Below are 21338 nucleotides of genomic sequence, written 5' to 3' on the forward strand. Positions count from 1 at the left end.
AAAGGTAACGAGTATGCCAAGAAGATTCAAGGGTAAGGCGACGAAGACAATGTATGTGAAGTGACAGGAAAAAATGTTTACTTACAAATAATTATCCATACCTTCTGCTGCACAGTATATGGGAGAATAAAGTGGTGTCCCTTTACATACAGTATCCTTTAGAATCTGTCTATCCAAGTCACTGCCCCCAGTCTCCACCGCTACGATCACCTGTAATTTTGGCCACACTCGCTTGGCTATCTCGCAAAAGCCTTCTTGGAACTGAGCACGCAGTTCTGATGCTCGGGCAGCATCTGGAACTAAAAGATCTTCTGTCTGCTTTCTAATGTCCAGAGGAATCTTAACGTCTGAACTGAGACGACCTTTCTGAATATCAGTAACTAGAGATTCCCAAGAATCCTCTAAGACAGAGAAGACATAGCGAAGAATCCAAGAAAAGTTGGCTTCAAGCATACTTAGGCCCCTCTCCCTGAGGGCAAAAAGAAGCTGAATGTAAAGTATCTCATGATGTGACATGGTAGGAATGACTGGAATTGTGGAAGAGTACAGGTGATTCATGAAATTTGAGAAGGCATGTGGAAAATTAATAATGGGTAGCCCAGCCTCGGTTTGGCGTAAATTAGGTGGAAATGTAAATTTGATCATCTTTTCCAAAGCACCAGGGAAATTGCTGTGTATTATTTCCAGATATACCGCTGTTCCCTAAGACAAAAGAAAATGTTGTTTCAGCCAAGAAAGAACAGGAAAAACCACAATAGAACTAATGCTATGAGCACAATAACCCCACGTCAAATAAACTGTACATAATAATCCAATACTATAAAGCTAATAACTAACTTCTAGAGGGTTTTTGATGCTGGTTAGTAGAAAAAAAATTAATCCTTAACCCCTTCCCGCCGCAGCCTGTTTTTGCCTTCCTGACAGAGCCCTTTTTTTCAAATCTGACAGGTATCACTTAAGTGGGGATAACTTTTTTTTGCTTTTACTTATCCCAGTGATTTTGAGACTGTTTTCTCGGGACACATTGTACTTCAAGTTAGTGGTAAATTTGGGTCGATACAGTCTGTGTTTTTTTGTGAAAAATACCAAAATGTCGTAAAAAATTGGAAAATTTAGCAATTTTCAAAATGTTAAATTTTCTGCTTGTGAGACAAATAATCATACCACTCAAAATAGTTAATAACTAACATAGACCATATGTCTACTTTATGTTTCCATCATTATTTCAACATCCTATTAATTTTTTTGGACACTAGGAGACTTAAAATATGAATAGCAAATTCTCAAATTTTCAAGAAAATTTCAAACACTGATTTTTTTTTAGGGACCAGTTCAGTTCTGATGTGACTTTGAGGGACTTGTATGTGAGACACCCCCATAAATGATGCCATTTCAAAAACTGCACCCCTCACAGTATTCAAAACAGCATTTTGGAAGTTTGTTAACCCTTTAGGTGTTTCACAGGAATTAAAACAAAGTGTAGGTGAAATTTCAAAATTCATTTTTTTTGCAGATTTGCAATTTTAATACATTTTTCTAAGGAACACAGTAGATTTTACTAGAGAAATGTGACTAAAAATCGATTCCACCAATTCTTTTGTTTTCATAAATATCCTATATGTGGCCCTAGTGTGCACGTTGACCAAACCACAGGCTTCATAATAGAAGGAGCACCTACTTGATTTTGGAGCCTCCTTTTTATGAGATTATTTTTTAGGCACCATGTAGGTTTCTAGGCACCATAAGATGCTAAAAGTTAGGAACCCCCCCACAAGTGACCCCATTTTGCAAACTACACCCCTCAGGGAATTCATCTAGGGGTATAGTGTACATTTCAAACCCCCAGGGGTTTCACCAATTGTGGTACAACTGGGCAGTGAAAATGAAAAATTAAATTTTTTACACAAAAATGCAGTTCTGGCTCAAAATTTTTCATTTTCACAAGGAATGAAGGAGACAAAGCACCCCAAAATCTGTGCCCCAATTTCTCACGAGTACGGCAATGCCTCACATGTGACCAAAAAATACCATTTGGGTGCATGGCAGGACTCAGAAGGGAAGGAGTGATATTTGGATTTTGCAGCACAGATTCTGGTGGAATGTTGGTGGGTGCTATGTCGCATTAGCAAGACCCCCGAAGCACCAATACAGTGGAACCCCCCCACAAGTGACCCCATTTTGCAAACTACACCCCTCAGGGAATTCATCTAGGGGTATAGTGTACATTTCAAACCCCCAGGGGTTTCACCAATTGTGGTACAACTGGGCAGTGAAAATGAAAAATTAAATTTTTTACACAAAAATGCAGTTCTGGCTCAAAATTTTTCATTTTCACAAGGAATGAAGGAGACAAAGCACCCCAAAATCTGTGCCCCAATTTCTCACGAGTACGGCAATGCCTCACATGTGACCAAAAAATACCATTTGGGTGCATGGCAGGACTCAGAAGGGAAGGAGTGATATTTGGATTTTGCAGCACAGATTCTGGTGGAATGTTGGTGGGTGCTATGTCGCATTAGCAAGACCCCCGAAGCACCAATACAGTGGAACCCCCCCACAAGTGACCCCATTTTGCAAACTACACCCCTCAGGGAATTCATCTAGGGGTATAGTGTACATTTCAAACCCCCAGGGGTTTCACCAATTGTGGTACAACTGGGCAGTGAAAATGAAAAATTAAATTTTTTACACAAAAATGCAGTTCTGGCTCAAAATTTTTCATTTTCACAAGGAATGAAGGAGACAAAGCACCCCAAAATATGTGCCCCAATTTCTCCCGAGTACGGCAATGCCTCACATGTGACCAAAAAATACCATTTGGGTGCATGGCAGGACTCAGAAGGGAAGGAGTGATATTTGGATTTTGCAGCACAGATTCTGATGGAATGTTGGTGGGTGCTATGTCGCATTAGCAAGACCCCCGAAGCACCAATACAGTGGAACCCCCCCACAAGTGACACCATTTTGCAAACTACACCCCTCAGGGAATTCATCTAGGGGTATAGTGTACATTTCAAACCCCCAGGGGTTTCACCAATTGTGGTACAACTGGGCAGTGAAAATGAAAAATTAAATTTTTTACACAAAAATGCAGTTCTGGCTCAAAATTTTTCATTTTCACAAGGAATGAAGGAGACAAAGCACCCCAAAATATGTGCCCCAATTTCTCCCGAGTACGGCAATGCCTCACATGTGACCAAAAAATACCATTTGGGTGCATGGCAGGACTCAGAAGGGAAGGAGTGATATTTGGATTTTGCAGCACAGATTCTGGTGGAATGTTGGTGGGTGCTATGTCGCATTAGCAAGACCCCCGAAGCACCAATACAGTGGAACCCCCCTACAAGTGACCCCATTTTGCAAACTACACCCCTCAGGGAATTCATCTAGGGGTATAGTGTACATTTCAAACCCCCAGGGGTTTCACCAATTGTGGTACAACTGGGCAGTGAAAATGAAAAATTAAATTTTTTACACAAAAATGCAGTTCTGGCTCAAAATTTTTCATTTTCACAAGGAATGAAGGAGACAAAGCACCCCAAAATCAGTGCCCCAATTTCTCACGAGTACGGCAATGCCTCACATGTGACCAAAAAATACCATTTGGGTGCATGGCAGGACTCAGAAGGGAAGGAGTGATATTTGGATTTTGCAGCACAGATTCTGGTGGAATGTTGGTGGGTGCTATGTCGCATTAGCAAGACCCCCGAAGCACCAATACAGTGGAACCACCCCACAAGTGACCCCATTTTGCAAACTACACCCCTCAGGGAATTCATCTAGGGGTATAGTGTACATTTCAAACCCCCAGGGGTTTCACCAATTGTGGTACAACTGGGCAGTGAAAATGAAAAATTAAATTTTTTACACAAAAATGCAGTTCTGGCTCAAAATTTTTCATTTTCACAAGGAATGAAGGAGACAAAGCACCCCAAAATCTGTGCCCCAATTTCTCCCGAGTACGGCAATGCCTCATGTGTGACCAAAAAATGGCAGGACTCAGAAGGGAAGGAGTGATATTTGGATTTTGCAGCACAGATTCTGGTGGAATGTTGGTGGGTGCTATGTCGCATTAGCAAGACCCCCAAAGCACCAATACAGTGGAACCCCCCACAAGTGACCCCATTTTGCAAACTATACCCCTCAGGGAATTCATCTAGGGGTATAGTGTACATTTCAAACCCCCAGGGGTTTCACCAATTTTGGTACAACTGGGCTGTGAAAATGAAAAATTACATTTTTTTACACAAAAATCCAGTTCTGGCTCAAAATTTTTCATTTTCATAAGGTATGAAGGAGAAAAAGCACCCCAAAATCTGTGCCCCAATTTCTCCCGAGTATGGCAATGCCTCATATGTGACCAAAAAATACCAGTTGGGTGCATGGCAGGACTCAGAAGGGAAGGAGTGATTTTTGGATTTTGCAGCTCAGATTGTGGTGGAATGAATAGTGGGTGCTATGTGGCATTAGCAAGACCCCCGAAGCACGGTGAAATGATGAACCTAATAATCCATAGATGTGTGGTATATTTTAAAACACTCCTTTATACATAGGCCGGGTTTGTCGGGGCAAGTTTCACAGTGGAAAATAGTATCCTTTCTTATTCCCTTTTTATAGCAAACTTTGCACCTTTTTTGTGTCCTGCCCTTATTTGCAGTGGAGGGGATTTCGTTAGGAAAATGCTGCCCTGGTACAATACGGGGGCCAGTACTAGAAGTACTGGGGCCCTCTGCCTGCTGGTTCCCAAATATTAGGCCCCTTATGACTTCCTCTTGAAAGTGCATAAATGTCCCCCTCTGGCTGGTAGAACGGAATAGCACGTAAGCGTTATACAGTGCCATCTGGATGATATACACGGCCAGCTTCTTGTACCAGATTTTTGTTTTCCGCAGGGGACTGTACGGCTTCAGTACCTGATCTGAAAGATCCACTCCGCCCATGTACTTATTGTAATCTAGGATACAATTAGGTTTTGAGGTGTGGGTACTGGTACCTCGTACAGGGACGGAGGTGGTACTGTCTCCATGAATTGTTGTCAGTATAAGGACATCCCTCTTGTCCTTATATTTGACCAACAACATATTTTCGGTGCATATTCCCCTGCTTTCACCCCTTCTCAGTAATTGGGCAACGTGCGTTTTTGGGAGGCCTCTTTGGTTCTTGCGCACAGTACCGCAAGCTGCTGTACCTCTTGAACCAAGGGCCTTAAACAGGGGGATGCTAGTGTAAAAGTTATCCACATAGAGGTGATAACCTTTATCCAGGAAGGGGTGCACTAAATCCCAGACAATTTTTCCACTAACACCTACGAGGGAGGGGGGGCATTCTGGCGGTTCAATTCTTGAATCCTTCCCTTCATATACCCTAAACCTGTGGGTGTACCCTGAGGTGCTTTCACACAGCTTATACATTTTTATGCCATACCTTGCCCTCTTATTGGGAAGGTACTGGCGGAATTTAACCCTTCCTTTAAAATGTATAAGGGACTCGTCGATACAAATAAATTTTTCAGGGATGTACATCTCTGCAAATTTGGCACTGAAATGATCAATGACCGGCCTGACTTTGAATAGCCGGTCAAAGGTGGGATCATCTCTGGGTGGGCACTGTGCATTATCGGTGTAATGTAAAAATTTAAGGATTGTCTCAAAACGAGTCCGAGCCATGGCCATACGGTAAAGTGGGGTGCTGTACAGAACATCTGTACTCCAATATTGCCTAATTTCTGGCTTTTTTACTATGCCCATATGTAACACCAGACCCCAAAACGTCATCATCTCTACTGCATCTACAGGGGTCCACCTAGCAAATGATGACGTGGGGTTTTGAGCAATAAACTGCTGGGCATATAAATTAGTTTGGTCCACCATTAAATTTATAAAATCATCAGAGAAAAATAATTTGAAAAAGTCAATTTCTCTGAGACCTGTTGAATCAAATTGGATTCCTGGGATGGCCAAAAACTCAGGAACCTGGGGCTCAAAATTGTCTGGTGGTGGGGACCATACGGGATCAATCATTTGGGGGGGGGGGTCTCAGCTGCTCTACGGGGGCGTCTTTGAGGGGGTCCCTCATCACTAGAGGAGGAAGAGGAGCTTAAGACGAATCCTTCAAATTCCCCGCTTGCATCACTGGCTGTGTCAGAGTCAGAGGCAAGCATGGCATATGCCTCCTCCGCTGAATACATTCTTCTGGATGACTGGGATGACATTTGGGATGCCATTTTTATTTTTGTGTTTCTGTAAGTGTAATGTTTCAACACGTGTATAGTGTAGGGGGGGTACAAACTTTATTTCAACACGGGGGGTATGTAGTGTGTAGTGTGTATGTAGTGCAGAAAAAAAAATACTTTATACAGGAATTTGATCCCAATAAAAAAAAAAAAAATTGAAGGGGTTAAAAAAAAAAAAGGTCCTGCGCCAAAAATTGAGCACAGATGTTGGTCAGTAACGTCCGTCACTGAACAGCGCTCAAAGGCAACAGGAATTTGATCCAAAAAAAAAAAAAAAAATTTATATCAACCCTGTGCCAAAAATGCTGTTCAGTGATGTACGTCACTGATCAGCGCTCAGCGGCCACAGGACACCCACAAAAGCAACGTGGGTGTAAAAACAATTTAAAAAAAATAAACCACAGCACTCTCCAAAAAAAAAACTGCAGAAAAAAACTGCAGAAAAAAAATTATATCAACCCTGTGCCAAAAATGCTGTTCAGTGATGTACGTCACTGATCAGCGCTCAGCGGCCACAGGACACCCACAAAAGCAACGTGGGTGTAAAAACAAAACCCCACTGCACTCTCCAAAAAAAAAAAAAAACTGCAGATCAGTGATGCAGTGATGCAACACTGATTAGCAGTGAGGGGCAGCAGGCACACAACTGTGGGTGCAACCTGACAGGGTATATATAAAAAAAAAACCCTGGACCCCCAAAAAGTTGCTGATCAGTTAATTTATACTGATCAGCACAAAAGGGGGGGCAGCAGTCAGTTGCACAGGCAGCACAAGCTTTGGTGCAACTGACAGGTATATATATAAAAAAAATAACCCCTGCACCCCCAAAAAGTTGCTGATCAGCACAGATATACTGATCAGCACAAAAGGGGGTGCAGCAGACACAAAATATAGCACTCTCTGTCACTATCTCTGACTATCTCTGACTATCTCTCACTATCTGTCACTCTATGACACTGCAGCAGCAGCCCACAGGAAGTGACAAGATCCAGTAAGCATCCAGCTGCTGGCAGCACGCTACCAGCGGTGATCAGGTAAGTATCAGGTAAGTATCAGGCAAGGATCAGGTATGTATATCACGACAGATTGGCCGGTGACCGCTCTGCAGACGCCATTCCAGCGCAGTCACCGTTAGTTTAAATAACGCGCTATGGCTGTGATTGGTCCGTCGGTCCGACGGACCAATCACAGCCTTGGGGGCAGGTGGGGTGAGGTGTGGTCATCACCGGTGACCACCTCACGCCCCCTCCCACCCGGCGGTGATTGACACCTGTGTTACCGAGCGTCATATTCGCCGGTAACACAGGAAAACGCTGCAATTGGCTGTTCACATTGAACAGCCAATCACAGCGATCGCCGACGGGGGGGAGGCATCGTCGCCCCCCCCTGGACATGCTGGGACATGTCTGCTGTCAGGGACAGCAGACATGTTTAAACTGTCACCGCGTCTATAGACGCGGGGACAGTTTAAAGTCATGACATATATACGTCATGTGTCGGGAAGTACATCCCGGCCATGACGTATATATACGTCAAATGTCGGGAAGGGGTTAAAGCACACAAATTTACCTGTGCTGCTCCACTAACTCAAACTTGTAAATTAGATCACCTTAATTGTAAAAATGATAAAGCACAAAGGTAACATAACAAAATAAATAGATATTTAATAAGCAAAACACAATCAATATATTACCTCATATTCTAGAGTATTAAAAAAAAAAAGATAAACCATGTAATTACTGTTATTGAACTGGTTGACCATAAACAGTCTGATGTTAATTTGAAAGCGATAAAATAAATGTAAGGTGTCCAGTGCATATCTGCATGGATGTTCAGCAATCTTCAAGGCTATCATACAGGACTTTATAGCTTTGAAAATGATCTGGCAGCTTATATCATACAGTAGATACATCCCTCCGGTAAATTGATTTATCAACCCCGTGATTCTGCATAAGAACCTCCAAGTGACAGTTATAATCAACTGCTCCATATTTCCAAGATCAAAGTGCTAATAGACTCCACTAATGACTAATTAGTGGTTATTAAGCTGTTTGTCAATTATTACTCTTCTTCTGCGCCTTCTTCACAATTATGTAATATATTAATATTGTGGGCCAAATGTAATAGGGTGTGAGAATCAGAAAGTGAGAGATTTTTAATGCGCCAATAATTGACACTGTAAAAACAGGTTGATTTTGCCATGTAAATGATTGCCGCTTTAAAATGAAAATGGGAGAACTCCCATCAAATCTCTCACTTTCTGATTTTCATACCCTATTACATTTGGCCCTGTGTGTTTTTATTAAATATTACATTTTTTATATTCTCGTATTACCTTTTGTGGTTTATAATTGAAAGTGATACAATTTACAGGTTTCATGATAGTCATGTTTTTTTCTATTTTATATATAAATTGATAAATTTTTGTGTATTGATAAATCAATTAAAGCATAGTCTTTTACATCAATGTTTCAAGGCCCACTGGCCTTTTTATCAGGACAGACTTCTTGATAAGAAAGTGCTGGTGCAAGTGAGAAAACAGTACAATTGTTGTTTCTTACCTTAAATAGCAGAGACTGGGGCAGATGTATTAAGCTTTAACAAGAGATAAATCCATGGGTGATAAGGAGAGATAAACGTCCAGCCAATCACCTTCTAACTGTCATGTTACAGGCTGTGTTTGAAAAAAGTCAGTAAGGAGCTGATTGGCTGGATGTTTATCTCTCCTCATCACACTTGAATTTATCTATTGTTAAGGCTTAATACATCTGCCCCACTGTATTTGTGTTTGCTGCTCCCGGCATCAGTGAGCGGCACTTCCGGGGAGCGTTCAAACCCACCCATTGATGACTCCCACCGGGTCACCGCCCCTCTGCCATCCGGGATATATACGTATAAGTGATAAGACCAACTAAAAAAATAAGTTGGATTATAAAAATTTAAGGTACTTATGTATTATCTGGGCTCCCATGTTAAATGTACCCCTTTTTTTTTATACCCCTACTATCCAACTACGCATGGAGTTGATTTTATATAGTGTGGCGAGCGCAGCGAGCCACCGTGCCCGAAGCGTGGCGAGCATAGTGAGCCCCGCGAGGGGACGCGGTCTCATAAGAAAAATGGGAGCCCAGATATTACATAAGTACCAAATTTAATTACTCAAAAAACATAAAAAAAATGTGGAAAAAGCAGGCTATGTGCAGTTATTAAAACCATACAGTGTGGAAAATTTGCATAAAGGCAGAAAACAAATTGTATACAGGTACTTAGTATAATAAGTAAATTGTTCAAAAACCTTTCGTGGAAAATAGAATATTTGTTTTACTTAAACACAAAGTAACTATTTTAATGTGTTTAGATGAATACATTCTAAGCTATCTCTTTGTTTAACCCATAAGGTGCGTGTTTAATTTATAAATCCATTTGAATTATCTTTGGGTAACGATTTTTTGTCTCTCCCTATATGTAATATAGGTATGTGGTCTATTATTTTACATTTAAAACTGGACAGTGGATGGCAGAATTGTTTAAAATGCTTAGCGTCCGGTTGGTCAATTTCCTTTCCTTTAGAGCTGCTTTGACAGCAGACCTATGTAATGCCATGCGGTCATGGAGGGTCCAAAATATGCTCTATTTTAAATTTCTGCCCCATGTGGGGATGTTTGAAATCATGGCCCATCTCCATGTAGCCATATGTTGTACAGGATGGGCTCCTGTAACACCCCACCATGCGGGAAATACGCTCACTTACGCCGGGAGCAGCAAAGATGCATATAGTCTCTGCTACTTAAGGTAAGAAACAACACTTGTACTGTTTTCTCACTTGCACCAGCACTTTCTTGTCACAGAAGTCTGTCCTGATGAAACGGCCAGTGGGCCTTGAAACGTCAATGTAAAATACTATGTTTTGATCTATCAATAACCTCCTTTTTTTTAACAAAGTCCGGTGAGTGCCGCTATCCTTCTTTTTATGCAAATAGGATGGAAAGGATAGTGACTATACTAATTGGAGAGGGCACCCCGGCAAATTATTATTTTTGTCTTGAGTTCCGAACAAACCATCCATCTATCTATCTATCTATCTATCTATCAGAGAGAGAGAGAACAGAGAGAACAGACCTGCCACAGCTTTCTATGTTAGAACATAATGCATACCTATGATAGCTTTCAATAGAACTACACCTATAAATTTAGCTCTCCCCTGCCAAAATCAATTGTTGAGCCCCCCCCTTTCTTTAGTAAATTATGTGAAGTCTGGTTACCTGGGCCATTGTGCACCGCCATGTGTAGTGCTGCAGCTCCCCAGGAGTGACGTGCGCCCATGCAGGGTAACAGGGAGGACATCACATCTGCTGACATACTGTAGCCTAAAACTCGCCAGTGGATTTACAAATAACTTTTGTTGTATTCTATGTCTCTTTGAGTTTTTTGGTGAAGGCTCTTTTTTGTATTTCCTGGGAAGAGTGTCACTGTTTGCGCTGTGGACTGCTTAGTAACAGACCTTTCCACACTGTAGCCTTCCGTCACCAGCCTCAGCGTCCAAGGACTGACCAGGGAAACAAGTGGAAGTGTGTGCGGGCAATGACACACAGCCACCACCGCGCACTACTACTGAGTGATAGCAAACTGTGTATTCGTATTGGACAGCAGGTATTTTTCAGTGTGCCCCGAGTCCACTGGCTCCCCCAAGCCACAGCTGGGGCTGCTACACCATAGTTATGCCACTGCCCTCCTTATCTGCTACCTACATCTCTTGGGGTGTGTCCTTTTGGATTTCTTAAGTTATGGCATTCTAAATTGTCACAATGGGGCAGATGTATTAAGAGATAAATGCAAGGGTGATAAAGAGAGATAAACCTCCAGCCAATCACCTCCTTACTGACTTTTTTCAAACACAGGCTGTAACATGGCAGTTAGCAGGTGATTGGCTGGACGTTTATCTCTCCTTATCACACTTGCATTTATCTCTTGTTAAGACTTAATTCATCTGCCCCAATGTGAGTCGTTTCTGTCCCATGTACAACTACATATTCCTTGTGTTTCTAACGTCATCTCCAGTTTGTGTCTATTATACTGGCATATACAATATTGCAGAATATTTCCTACACTTTACAAATCAATGGAAGAATAATAAAACACTCCACAATTACAAATTGTGTATACTGTAGTTAGTATTACATATAGTGAGTAGGATTTATAAAACAAAAGGTTTGACTTTATAACCTGCTCTATACTAACAACTTATATTCCCAATTGCAAGGTCAATATTGAAATACGCAAAAAAAAAAAACGGTTTGTGCCACATGTAGCAGATATGTCACATTATGTGTCCCTTGCTGTAGCCATAAAATCAGAACACCACTGTAGTCTCGCAGATACCTGCTGGAAGCTGTCACTGGGTCTTTGAGCACTGATAGGGACCATAGCAGGGTTTCCAGAAGTTCCTGCAGTTGTCACCAAGGCAAAGGGTCTCCCACACATCAATATGTTCTCTCCTCCCAGTGCTGTGTGCTGGATGTAGTCTTTATAGTCACAATACTGAGTCAGAGGGTGAAGTCTTTGAAATGAGGACACATCTGAGTAGGAAACCGTAAATGGAGTGTTTAGGGTTACTAGTATGTAGAGTGGTGTCATTTCCAAATTCTAGACAGCTAAAAACATTCCTATTGTTACAGCTTGTAAAAGAATATTGCTTCCCTCCATTATTTGCCTTTATATTATTATAAGAATTTACATTACAAGAATGTAAGATTAAACCATTCTCTCATTCCACTGTCAAAGAGATGAACAATGTTATTTTCAAGAGTGACTCTTATCCGTCCTTCTCACATGTACTATAGAAAATTGGGTACTCTTTACTTAGAAGGGCGCCCATCTCGGGCATCTCGGGGATTGAATGCACTAAAAAAATCGGGTGCGATCAACCGACGAGATGCCCGAGATTTCCCATAGGGAACAATGTTAAATGTCTCAATTGACCCGATTTTCCTGTTCAATGCCTCAATTGACCCAATTTTTCCATAGTAAACAATGTTAAATGGGCCACAGAGGCCAAATAGGCACCCTGAAGTGAATAATGGGCACCCGAATTGTTAACGCCACCCCACGATCAACGTCAACCCGAAGCGTGGCGAGCGCAGCGGTACGCGTCCTACGACCTTTTCATACCCCCACTATCCACGTCGGCGTGGAGTTGAGAATAGAAAGTGTAGCGAGCCACCGAGCCCGAAGCGTGGCGAGCGGACGCGGATACCTTCACAGGTATCCGCGTCCCCTCGCGGGCTTCACAGCTGTCCGCGTGCGCTCGCCACGCTTCGGGCGCGGTGGCTCGCTGCGCTCGCCACACTTTCTATTCTCAACTCCACGCCGACGTGGATAGTGGGGGTATGAAAAGGTCGTAGGACGCGTACCGCCGCCCCTCGCGGGCTCGCTGCGCTCGCCACGCATCGGGTTGACGTTGATCGTGGGGTGGCGTTAACAATTCGGGTGGCCATTATACACTTCAGGGTGCCTATTTGGCCTCTGTGGCCCATTTAACATTGTTTCCTATGGAAAAATCGGGTCAATTGAGGCATTGAACAGGAAAATTGGGTCAATTGAGACATTTAACATTGTTCCCTATGGGAAATCTCGGGCATCTCGTCGGTTGATCGCACCCGATTTTTTAGTGCATTCAATCCCCGAGATGCCTGAGATTTTTTACTAACGATGCCCACGATCAAAATCGTGGGCGCCCTTCTAAAGCTGGCCATACATCAGAAAGATCGATCTTAAGATCGATTGCGCTCATGATTGTGTACAATTTCCCTTGAAATCCCCGGCAGTCCTTGGTGGTTTTTGGACACACAATCTACACACAATCGATCATACAATCAATCATACAATCCATCTACTGCATAATTGTGTACACAAGATGTGCACACAATCTGCATACAATCCATCTTACAATCAGTCATACAATCCATCTGCTGATTGATTGTATGATTATGTACATAAGATGTGCACACAATCTGCATACAATCCATCTTACAATCAGTTGAGATTGTATGATTGGGTAGAAAGGTGACCATACATCTTTCTGATGTATGGCCACCTTAAGTAAAGAGTACCGAAAACTGTAAGATATGGCAGCTGCAAACAACAATCAACCTTACTTAGTGTTCTCCCCAGAATTTTTTTTACAGCTGGGTGGCAACAAGAAGAAGCCGGGTGGGAACCTTCGCAATAAAAATAGTGGGGTGCTGCACTGTAATAGGAGCGTATTTAGTACCGCCTATTGGCATTTATTGCAGTTTAAAAAAAAAAGGCTCTCATCCCACACCACCAAAAACAAAAAATGCGGACAGGGCATGCCGAAAATTGACACTGTAATGCCTATTACAGGTCACACACCCATTATTGCCATAATGCCCATTACACGTTATGCCACACACCGTAATGCCCATTACACGTTATGTCACACACCGTAATTCCCATTACACATTATGCCACACTGTAATACCTATTACATATTATACCACATGCTATAATGCCCATTACATATACCACACACCGTAATGCCCATTACATGTTATGCCACATACGTGCTGCTTACCTACAAGCTCGTTGCTACGGGTTGCACGCTTGATGCCAGGGGATGCATGCTCATTGCCAGGGTATATGCTCGTTGCCAGGTGTACATGTTTTTGCCAGGGGGTACAAGCTCTTTGCCAGGGATACATGCTCGTTGCCAGGGGGGATTACCCCACCCCTCCTCCCCACACCGAAGAGAGGGAGCACCGACCTGGTGAGATGGGAAACACCATGCCAAATAGGAGGAGCACCAGTCAGGTGACATGGGAAGACACTGCTCCGGACAGAGGGAGCCCCAGCGCAGTGAGAGGGAGCCAAGCAGAGCGCTGGACAACCGCAGCACTATATACAGGGAACTCTCTGGCAGTGATTGACAGCTCCCTCTGGCGGGAATAGCTGCCGGGACCCAGGGAGACACTGCACACACTCTCTCACTGCTATCTCACTGCCACAGCACGGGATCACCTCCTCACAGGGCGCACTTACTGCTACTCTCAGAAAGCGCACGCTGGTTACAACGGACACAGCCTACGGGGCTGAAGCCACAAGGAGACAGGTGCAAAGCGCACCACACCATCAAAGCGCACCATTCTGCCCAGCCAGAGAAATGCCGGGTGGCAGGGTGCGCCTTGCAGGGCGGAGTGCCCAGAAAAACAACGCTGGGGAGAACACTGCTTACTCTCATGAATGTAACTCTGATGACTTGTAAAGCAACAGAATATGCTGCGCTATAAAAGAAACTGAAAATAAATAATAAATAAATCTGTACCTATCCTTTTGGAGCGCTATTACTCTGATACAACACACAGCTTCCCCAAACTCCTTTTAAAAAATACAGCCTATCATTTCACTAGAAATATGTAACAACACTGTTTAGGGGGTTTAGAACTTTTTTCAGCACTTTTTGAAAAACTGTTCCCTGATTAACAATCATCCTGCAGCACACCAGGACTAGCAGAATCATGGAAGCTGGGCAGCTGTCAATTAGGCCTAGTAGCTATGTCACACTGCTTGAAGTTCAAGATTTCTCCCCAGTAATAGAGCACAGCAGATTTAGGGGAACAACGGTTCTACTAGTTGGGACATGGTGAGTTACAGTACAGTTTGGTTGAAATATTGGAAATGGATAGGTGGCATTCTCAGGACAGCCCAGACTATGTGTCCCCTCTCTGTAAGAGACTTGCTTGAGAGTATTTTACAGCTTTCTGACCAGGTGAGTTGTAAAATTATGTATGTGCAAGTTAGTTTAAGTTTATAACTTCTAAGTAAATAATTTGCTCTAAAAGAGAGCACAGTTCACCTAAAGCTCTATTGGTGGTATGTATCAGCAACTTGCTGTACATCCCGCTGCCAATTACAACAATATTAATCGCATATGTACTAACATATATGATTAGCAATGCAAAGGGCAGCTCTTCTGATAAAAGCTGCTCTTTGCGATGGCCACTGGTCCCTGGACTTCCTGGTCTGTGACACCGGTGGCTGCAAGACATGCTGGGAAGGGATACATGTTAGATCACTCATACAACAACAACCAGCTACAGCGGGAGTTACCCTCCGTAAAACAAAGCTCCAACAGAGGAGCTTTAGTACTGTACATTTGGAAAAGCGGTAAAAACCCATAAAACATATTTTTATTTTTTTTACTGCATTTCTTCCAGTAAATCCCACCGTAAAACAGTTACCTGTTAAGTTTTTGAAATTGTACTTCAGTCCGTATTCTGTGTCTTGGTGCTTGTGCAGTGCTTCCAGTAGTAAGGATTCCTGTATGCTCTGTGCATTTTTTGTGTCACGTTCCAAATTGTTCCTGTGATTGTTTTTTGACAGAGTGTTAAGGCACCGTCGGCGTTTCAGCCCAGTCGTCCATCTCTTTATTTGCTCGGCCTTCCAGAGTGCAACTAGCAGGGAACTCACACAGGCCCCCAGGGCCAAAGTAATAATTAAAAAATAATTATACATCCTAAATTAATAAGCCTGTGTGAGATGGAAATAAGATATATTACTATTCATAGTCTTTTTCTCACAATGTATATGGTCAAAATGAATGGATTCCAAACAACCCTAAAAGTATTTACATATAGTATGTGAAGCCTTAAATAGCAAACAGTGTTTCTGTTGAGGGTTAATTCCAACATGGCTGGTGGGTTACACTTAGAATATTAAATTTCATTTTCAGTTTTTGTGTAATTAACATACGTTCAGATTCACAATATATAAAAATGTGCTTTTGTTTTAATATAGATATACAATTCACAAGCATGGAGGGAATATAAATTGGTAGCAGTACCCGTTTCTGAGTTGCAAGAAAGCAAACAAAGAAACGGCATAGGGTGCAAATACATATTTTTTTCTATCTGGGTAAATACTGGCTGCTTTTGCATGTAGCCCACACATGCTGGATAGCTTTATTTTTATACTGTAATATTGTATGTTTGGAGCGATGAGTGTGCACCACACGTGCTGCACCTATTTTTCGGGAACTTACCCCTTAAGAACCCCACAACAACAACAGCAGCAGCGCTGTGGAAATCACTGGAAAAATGGCCACCATGTCATGGGCAATGATAACGGACAGCGGAGACTGCATGTGAGCCGCCTCCTCTCTTAAGGTGGCCGTACACTGAGGATTTGGCATGATTTCACTAATTTTTGATGGATCCGGCAAATAAATCAGGCAAATTGCATGTGTTTTGGATCCGCTCTGATGCACAGTTCCATGAACATTGGATCCCCTGGATCACGAATGTTGCACGTAGCCTCGGCAACACTTGCTGGGATTTCATGTAAGACATCACATTTGACCATTTTTCATGTGATGTATTGCATGCTATCCCACCGCACGGGAAGGTCCCAGATCGGCTGGCTCTACACTGCTGCGAGAAGTCGCAGCAGTGTATGGCCACCTTTAAAATGCCCCTGGATAGATAGAGCAAGACAGCAGGGTATATCAATCTATCTAAGCCCCAAAGTTCACATGCATAATAATTATGGACTACGTAATAAAAGGACCCGTACAAGACCACGGAACGCCGGACCGGACATTAAACTCTGCATTCCGGAGCTTGTAAAGTCCGTTCCAGGGCGTGTCTTGTCCTAGGGCAGGCATGTCCAAAGTCCGGCCCGGGGGCCAATTGCGGCCCGTTATGTCACTTCAAGCGGCCCCCAGCCTCCAGCCAGAAGTGGGCGACTGGACGCTGAAGTGAGACGCACAGCACAGGAGCTGGGACCCCGGTGAGCGCGCCTTTAACTTACTGGCTTGCGGTCTGCATTGGTGAGGGGGTGCTGTTTTCCACTGTGAGACGTGTTTGCAGTCTTTCAGATGAGCATGTGTCCAACTCCTGGTGTGTCCAACTCCTGGTGCTGCAATTATATATCACCCTCCACCGCGATCACAGTGACAGCAGTGTGCAAGGAGAGGGGAGCAGCAAAGGGGAAGCTTGCTCCTGTAATATGCGGAGCAAAGAAGGGCGGCAGCGGGAACCCAAGCATCTGTTTCATGCAGGGGAATATACAGTGTAGGGAGGCAGTATGTGGTACATTCAGAGAAGGGTGGGCAGGCTGGGAGACATAGTGAATGGGGGCATAAAGTGAATGGGGTACATACAGCGAAGCAGGGGCAGTTTATGGGAATATACAGTGAAAGGGGCAAAGTTGGGGATATACAGTGAATGGGGGCACGATGGGGGACATACAGTGAATGGGGGAACTCTGGGGGACATACAGTGAATGGGGGCAGGCTGGGGGAAATACCGAGAAAGGGGGTCAGGCAGGGGAATATACAGTGAAGGAGGGGCATGCTGGGGGACATACAGTGAATGGGGGCAGAGTGGGTGACATACAGTAAATGGGGGCAGAGTGGAGGGCATACAGTGAATGGGGGAAGAGTGGGAGCCATACAGTGAATGGGGCAGAGTGGGGGACATACAATGAATGGGGCAGAGTGGGGGACATACAGTGAATGGGGCAGAGTGGGGGACATACAGTGAATGGGGCAGAGTGGGGGACATACAGTGAATGGGGCAGAGTGGGGGACATACAGTGAATGGGGCAGAGTGGGGGACATAAAGTGAATGGGGGCAGGCTGGGGGAAATACGGAGAAGGGGGGTCAGGCGGGGTATATACAGTGAGTGGGGGGGCAAGCTGGGGGACATAAAGTGAATGGGAGCAAGTTGGGGGACATACAGTAAATGGGGGCACGCTGGGGGACATACAGTGAATGGGGCAGAGTGGGAGACAATTCTGATGTGATTAATGGTTCAAAGAATGTCAGGCTGAATGGTCAGCTTCCACAAATTTTCACATTACTATATCTGGCCCTATTTGCAAACAGTTTGGACACCCCTGTCCTAGGGGATGCCTCTGATAGCTTTCACCAGGGACATGGGAGAGGGGAGATGCAGCCTCCCTGTGTCGTCTGGACCATATTAAGAGACTTTATTCTCTCCCTTCTCCTCTCCCTGGTGACAGATGTCTCAGGCAGTCCCCCTGACAGGCACCCCCCAGACTAGACACTACAAGCTTCGGAATAACAGAAATTGATGAATGGAGCCTGTCCGGTCTGGCGTTCTGGAGTCATACCCTAATAATTATACTTTTATGCTGACCATTAAATCCCACAACATATATACACAATTATACATTTTGTATAAATTATGCTAAACTGCTATGTACATAATTTCTACAAAATAAACACAGACTCGGCTATAACATAGATACCCAGCACTGAGCAGTAAGCCCTAACTGCTGTACAGCTTATATCATTAAATAAACATTAAAACTACAGTGTCTATACATGTAAAAAGAAGTACTACAATTTAAACGCTGACAAAGTTTTTGCTAAAGCAACCAAACTGCAATTTATGTTTCCTTACACCCAAAGTGAAAAATCTCCTACTCACTCTCACACTACTTCCCAGCTGAAAACATGGTGATGTCATTAGAAAGCCACGCCTTTCCTTCACCACCCACTTATGGACGCTGTCGCAGTGCCACTGCCAGGACAAGCGATAGAAACAGAGGGAGCCATATTTGTTTCTGGAAATGAGTAATGTATTTCCTGCTCCTCTTTCCATTTACTCATTGCGTGCTTTTAACATTCTGGTATGCTCGCTGCAGCCGTTCCGACGTGTCTAGCGTTTGATCTAGTTGTGTGCGTTACTCGTTATCACCACTAGATGTCCTCAGCTAGCAGGCTATTGATTAACCAAACTAATACATTACCTGGCAGAAATAATTGTTTTCGTTTGAGAAATTACACCCTACCTACAGGCATCATAGCATGTATCTTCTATAACGCCCCTCCTCATACTAATACAAAAGATAATTCTACATAGGGCAATGCATAAAATGCTACAGTACATAGCATTGTGATTTAAACAAATAAATTTAGGTACTTGTTTCCTAGCACGGCGCCAGACTGTCATTCCACTGTCATTCCTTTTAGTATGTCCCCCGATTTTGTGTCAATCACCAGCTAATTTGCCGGTGAAAGACAAAATCGGGTTGATCGCGTGCATCACGGCCCCTACATACCCTCCAACATATTGGACTTAAAAATCGGTGTGGCCATAGAGGGGTGTGGCCATGTGTAAAGGGGGAGTGGCCACGACCCTTTTACTTTGCACTTCATATTCAAAAAATTGTAGCATCCCATTTAAAAAAGAGACAGCTGTGCTGGCTGTCCCTACCTCAGTCCCCATCGGCTGTGCGGGGTCTGGCTTGAAGATGACTTGAAACTTCAGCCGCTGTTAGTCGCCATAGCCGGGTTCTCCGTGCTGGGGCACTTTAGGCCGCCCACTAGTGATGTCACGCCGCCCATTCTTTTATCCCGGCGGCGGCTTGCGCTGTAGTGGCTGGGTGCGGTGTGGGGCGGCGGGGGGGGGGGGGGGAGGGGAGATCTACAGTCACTCTCGCACGGCTGAAGGGCCGCACGCAGCATGCCGGGACTTGTAGTCTCCCCGCAGCCATGCCGTGACATCCTCCAACAACAGGCTATCCCCTAGCAGGGAGAGGCAGGCCCCCTGCGTCCCCCCCCCGCCGTGCACCCTGGGAGATATAGTCCTGGCAGGCAGCTCCCCCACGCTCTTTGGAGAGCAGTCGTCAGTTTTAAACTACAACTCCCAGAGTCCCTCAATCACCCTGAGCTTCTGTAAAAAAAAGCGGTACATTCGGTACAGCATATTTTAGCCGGTAAAGACCGTTAAAAAACAGTACTGTACCGGGAAAAGCGGTACAGTTGGAGGATATGCCCCTAATAAGGGGCCACAATGCGACCGACGCGATCAACGCGATTTTCCCATAGGGAACAATGTTACGTTTTTTTTAAAGTGAAAACGGGTTGATGGCTTCGGTCGCGGGCCATTATAATGCGATCAACCTGATTTTACATAGGTGACAATGTGAAATGGGCCAATATGAATATGAACATTGAATATGGTTAAAAAGTATGTGTAATGTCCCCCCCCCCCCCATTGTTAACGCCACCCCACTATTGACGCCAACCCGAAGCATGGCGAGCGCAGCGAGCCAGCGAGGGGCGGCAGTACGCGTCCTCCAACCTTTTCATACCCCTACTATCCACATCGGCGTGGAGTTGATTTTATATAGTGTGGCGACCGCAGTGAGCCACCGAGCCCAAAGCGTGGCAAGCACACGCGGATACCTGTGAAGCCCGCGAGGGGACGCGGATACCTGTGAAGGTATCTGCGTCCCCTCGTGGGGCTCGCTGCGCTCGCCATGCTTCGGGCTCGATGGCTCGCCACACTATATAAAATCAACTCCACTCCGACGTGGATAGTAGGGGTATGATAAGGTCGGAGGACGCGTACCGCCACCCCTCTCGGGCTCGCTGCGCTCGCCAAGCTTCGGGTTGGCGTCAATAGTGGGGTGGCATTAACAATGGGGTGGGGGGCATTTGAAACATGAGGGGGGTTTGGTATTAAAATGGGGGGTTTTGGGGCTTTTTACATTGAAATCAATGTAAAATCGGGTCTCCGGGAACATTTTACATCGATTCCAATGTAAAATTCGGGTCGATCGCATCGCATGCGATTTGGTTGGCATGCGATGCGATCGACCCGATTTTTCCGACCCGATGGATACAATCAAAATCTGTGGCGCCGTGCTAGGAAACAAGTACCTAAATTGATTTTGGCAACAGAAAAATAGTGGTATATTTATTAACAGTTTCTTACAGATAATATTTGAACATTCACCTCAGTAAAGGCCCATACACACTTGACGATTTTCAGCTGAAAATCGGTCAAAACAGCCGTTTTGAGCGATTTTCGGCTGAAAATCGCCCAGTCTGTATGCCTCAGAGATTGCTGACTAGCGATGATGCGCGCTCCCGCTTCATCGCTAGTAAAGTGGTTCATCTGCTGGTTTTACCAGCAGATGTGCCGTTGATGGATGGTTTGTCATCCATCATCGCCATGTGTGTACGCCTGCCGGGCTGAAAGATTAACCACTTTCAGCCCGGCGGACCGCCCCGCTGCCTCCCCCCGCCACCACGCCTGTCATACTCACCAGGCT

The 21338-nt window shown here is 44.4% G+C and overlaps 1 protein-coding gene across 3 annotated transcripts in view; it reads right to left on the reverse strand.

Moving 5' to 3' along the window:
- LOC146008032 (inactive phospholipase C-like protein 2) overlaps positions 1-18899 on the reverse strand; it is a 229193-nt gene extending 210294 nt beyond the window's left edge. The window contains exons 1-4 of one of the 3 annotated variants that reach the window (XM_083146904.1): positions 18704-18899; positions 15490-15778; positions 11612-11808; positions 102-702 (exon numbers count right to left, since the gene is read on the reverse strand). In XM_083146904.1, the coding sequence (XP_083003030.1) occupies positions 102-702; positions 11612-11808; positions 15490-15763 (1072 nt within the window). In that variant the 5' untranslated portion in view covers positions 15764-15778; positions 18704-18899. Of the gene's footprint in view, positions 1-85; positions 703-11611; positions 11809-15489; positions 15779-18676 lie in introns of those variants that run through there. The other 2 variants (XM_083146905.1, XM_083146906.1) reach the window with 2 other exon arrangements.
- Positions 18900-21338: the final 2439 nt, after the last annotated feature.

This window comes from Crinia signifera, chromosome 6 (genome assembly GCF_055691185.1).
Source record: "Crinia signifera chromosome 6, ASM5569118v1, whole genome shotgun sequence".
NCBI classification, from domain to species: Eukaryota; Metazoa; Chordata; class Amphibia; order Anura; family Myobatrachidae; genus Crinia; species Crinia signifera.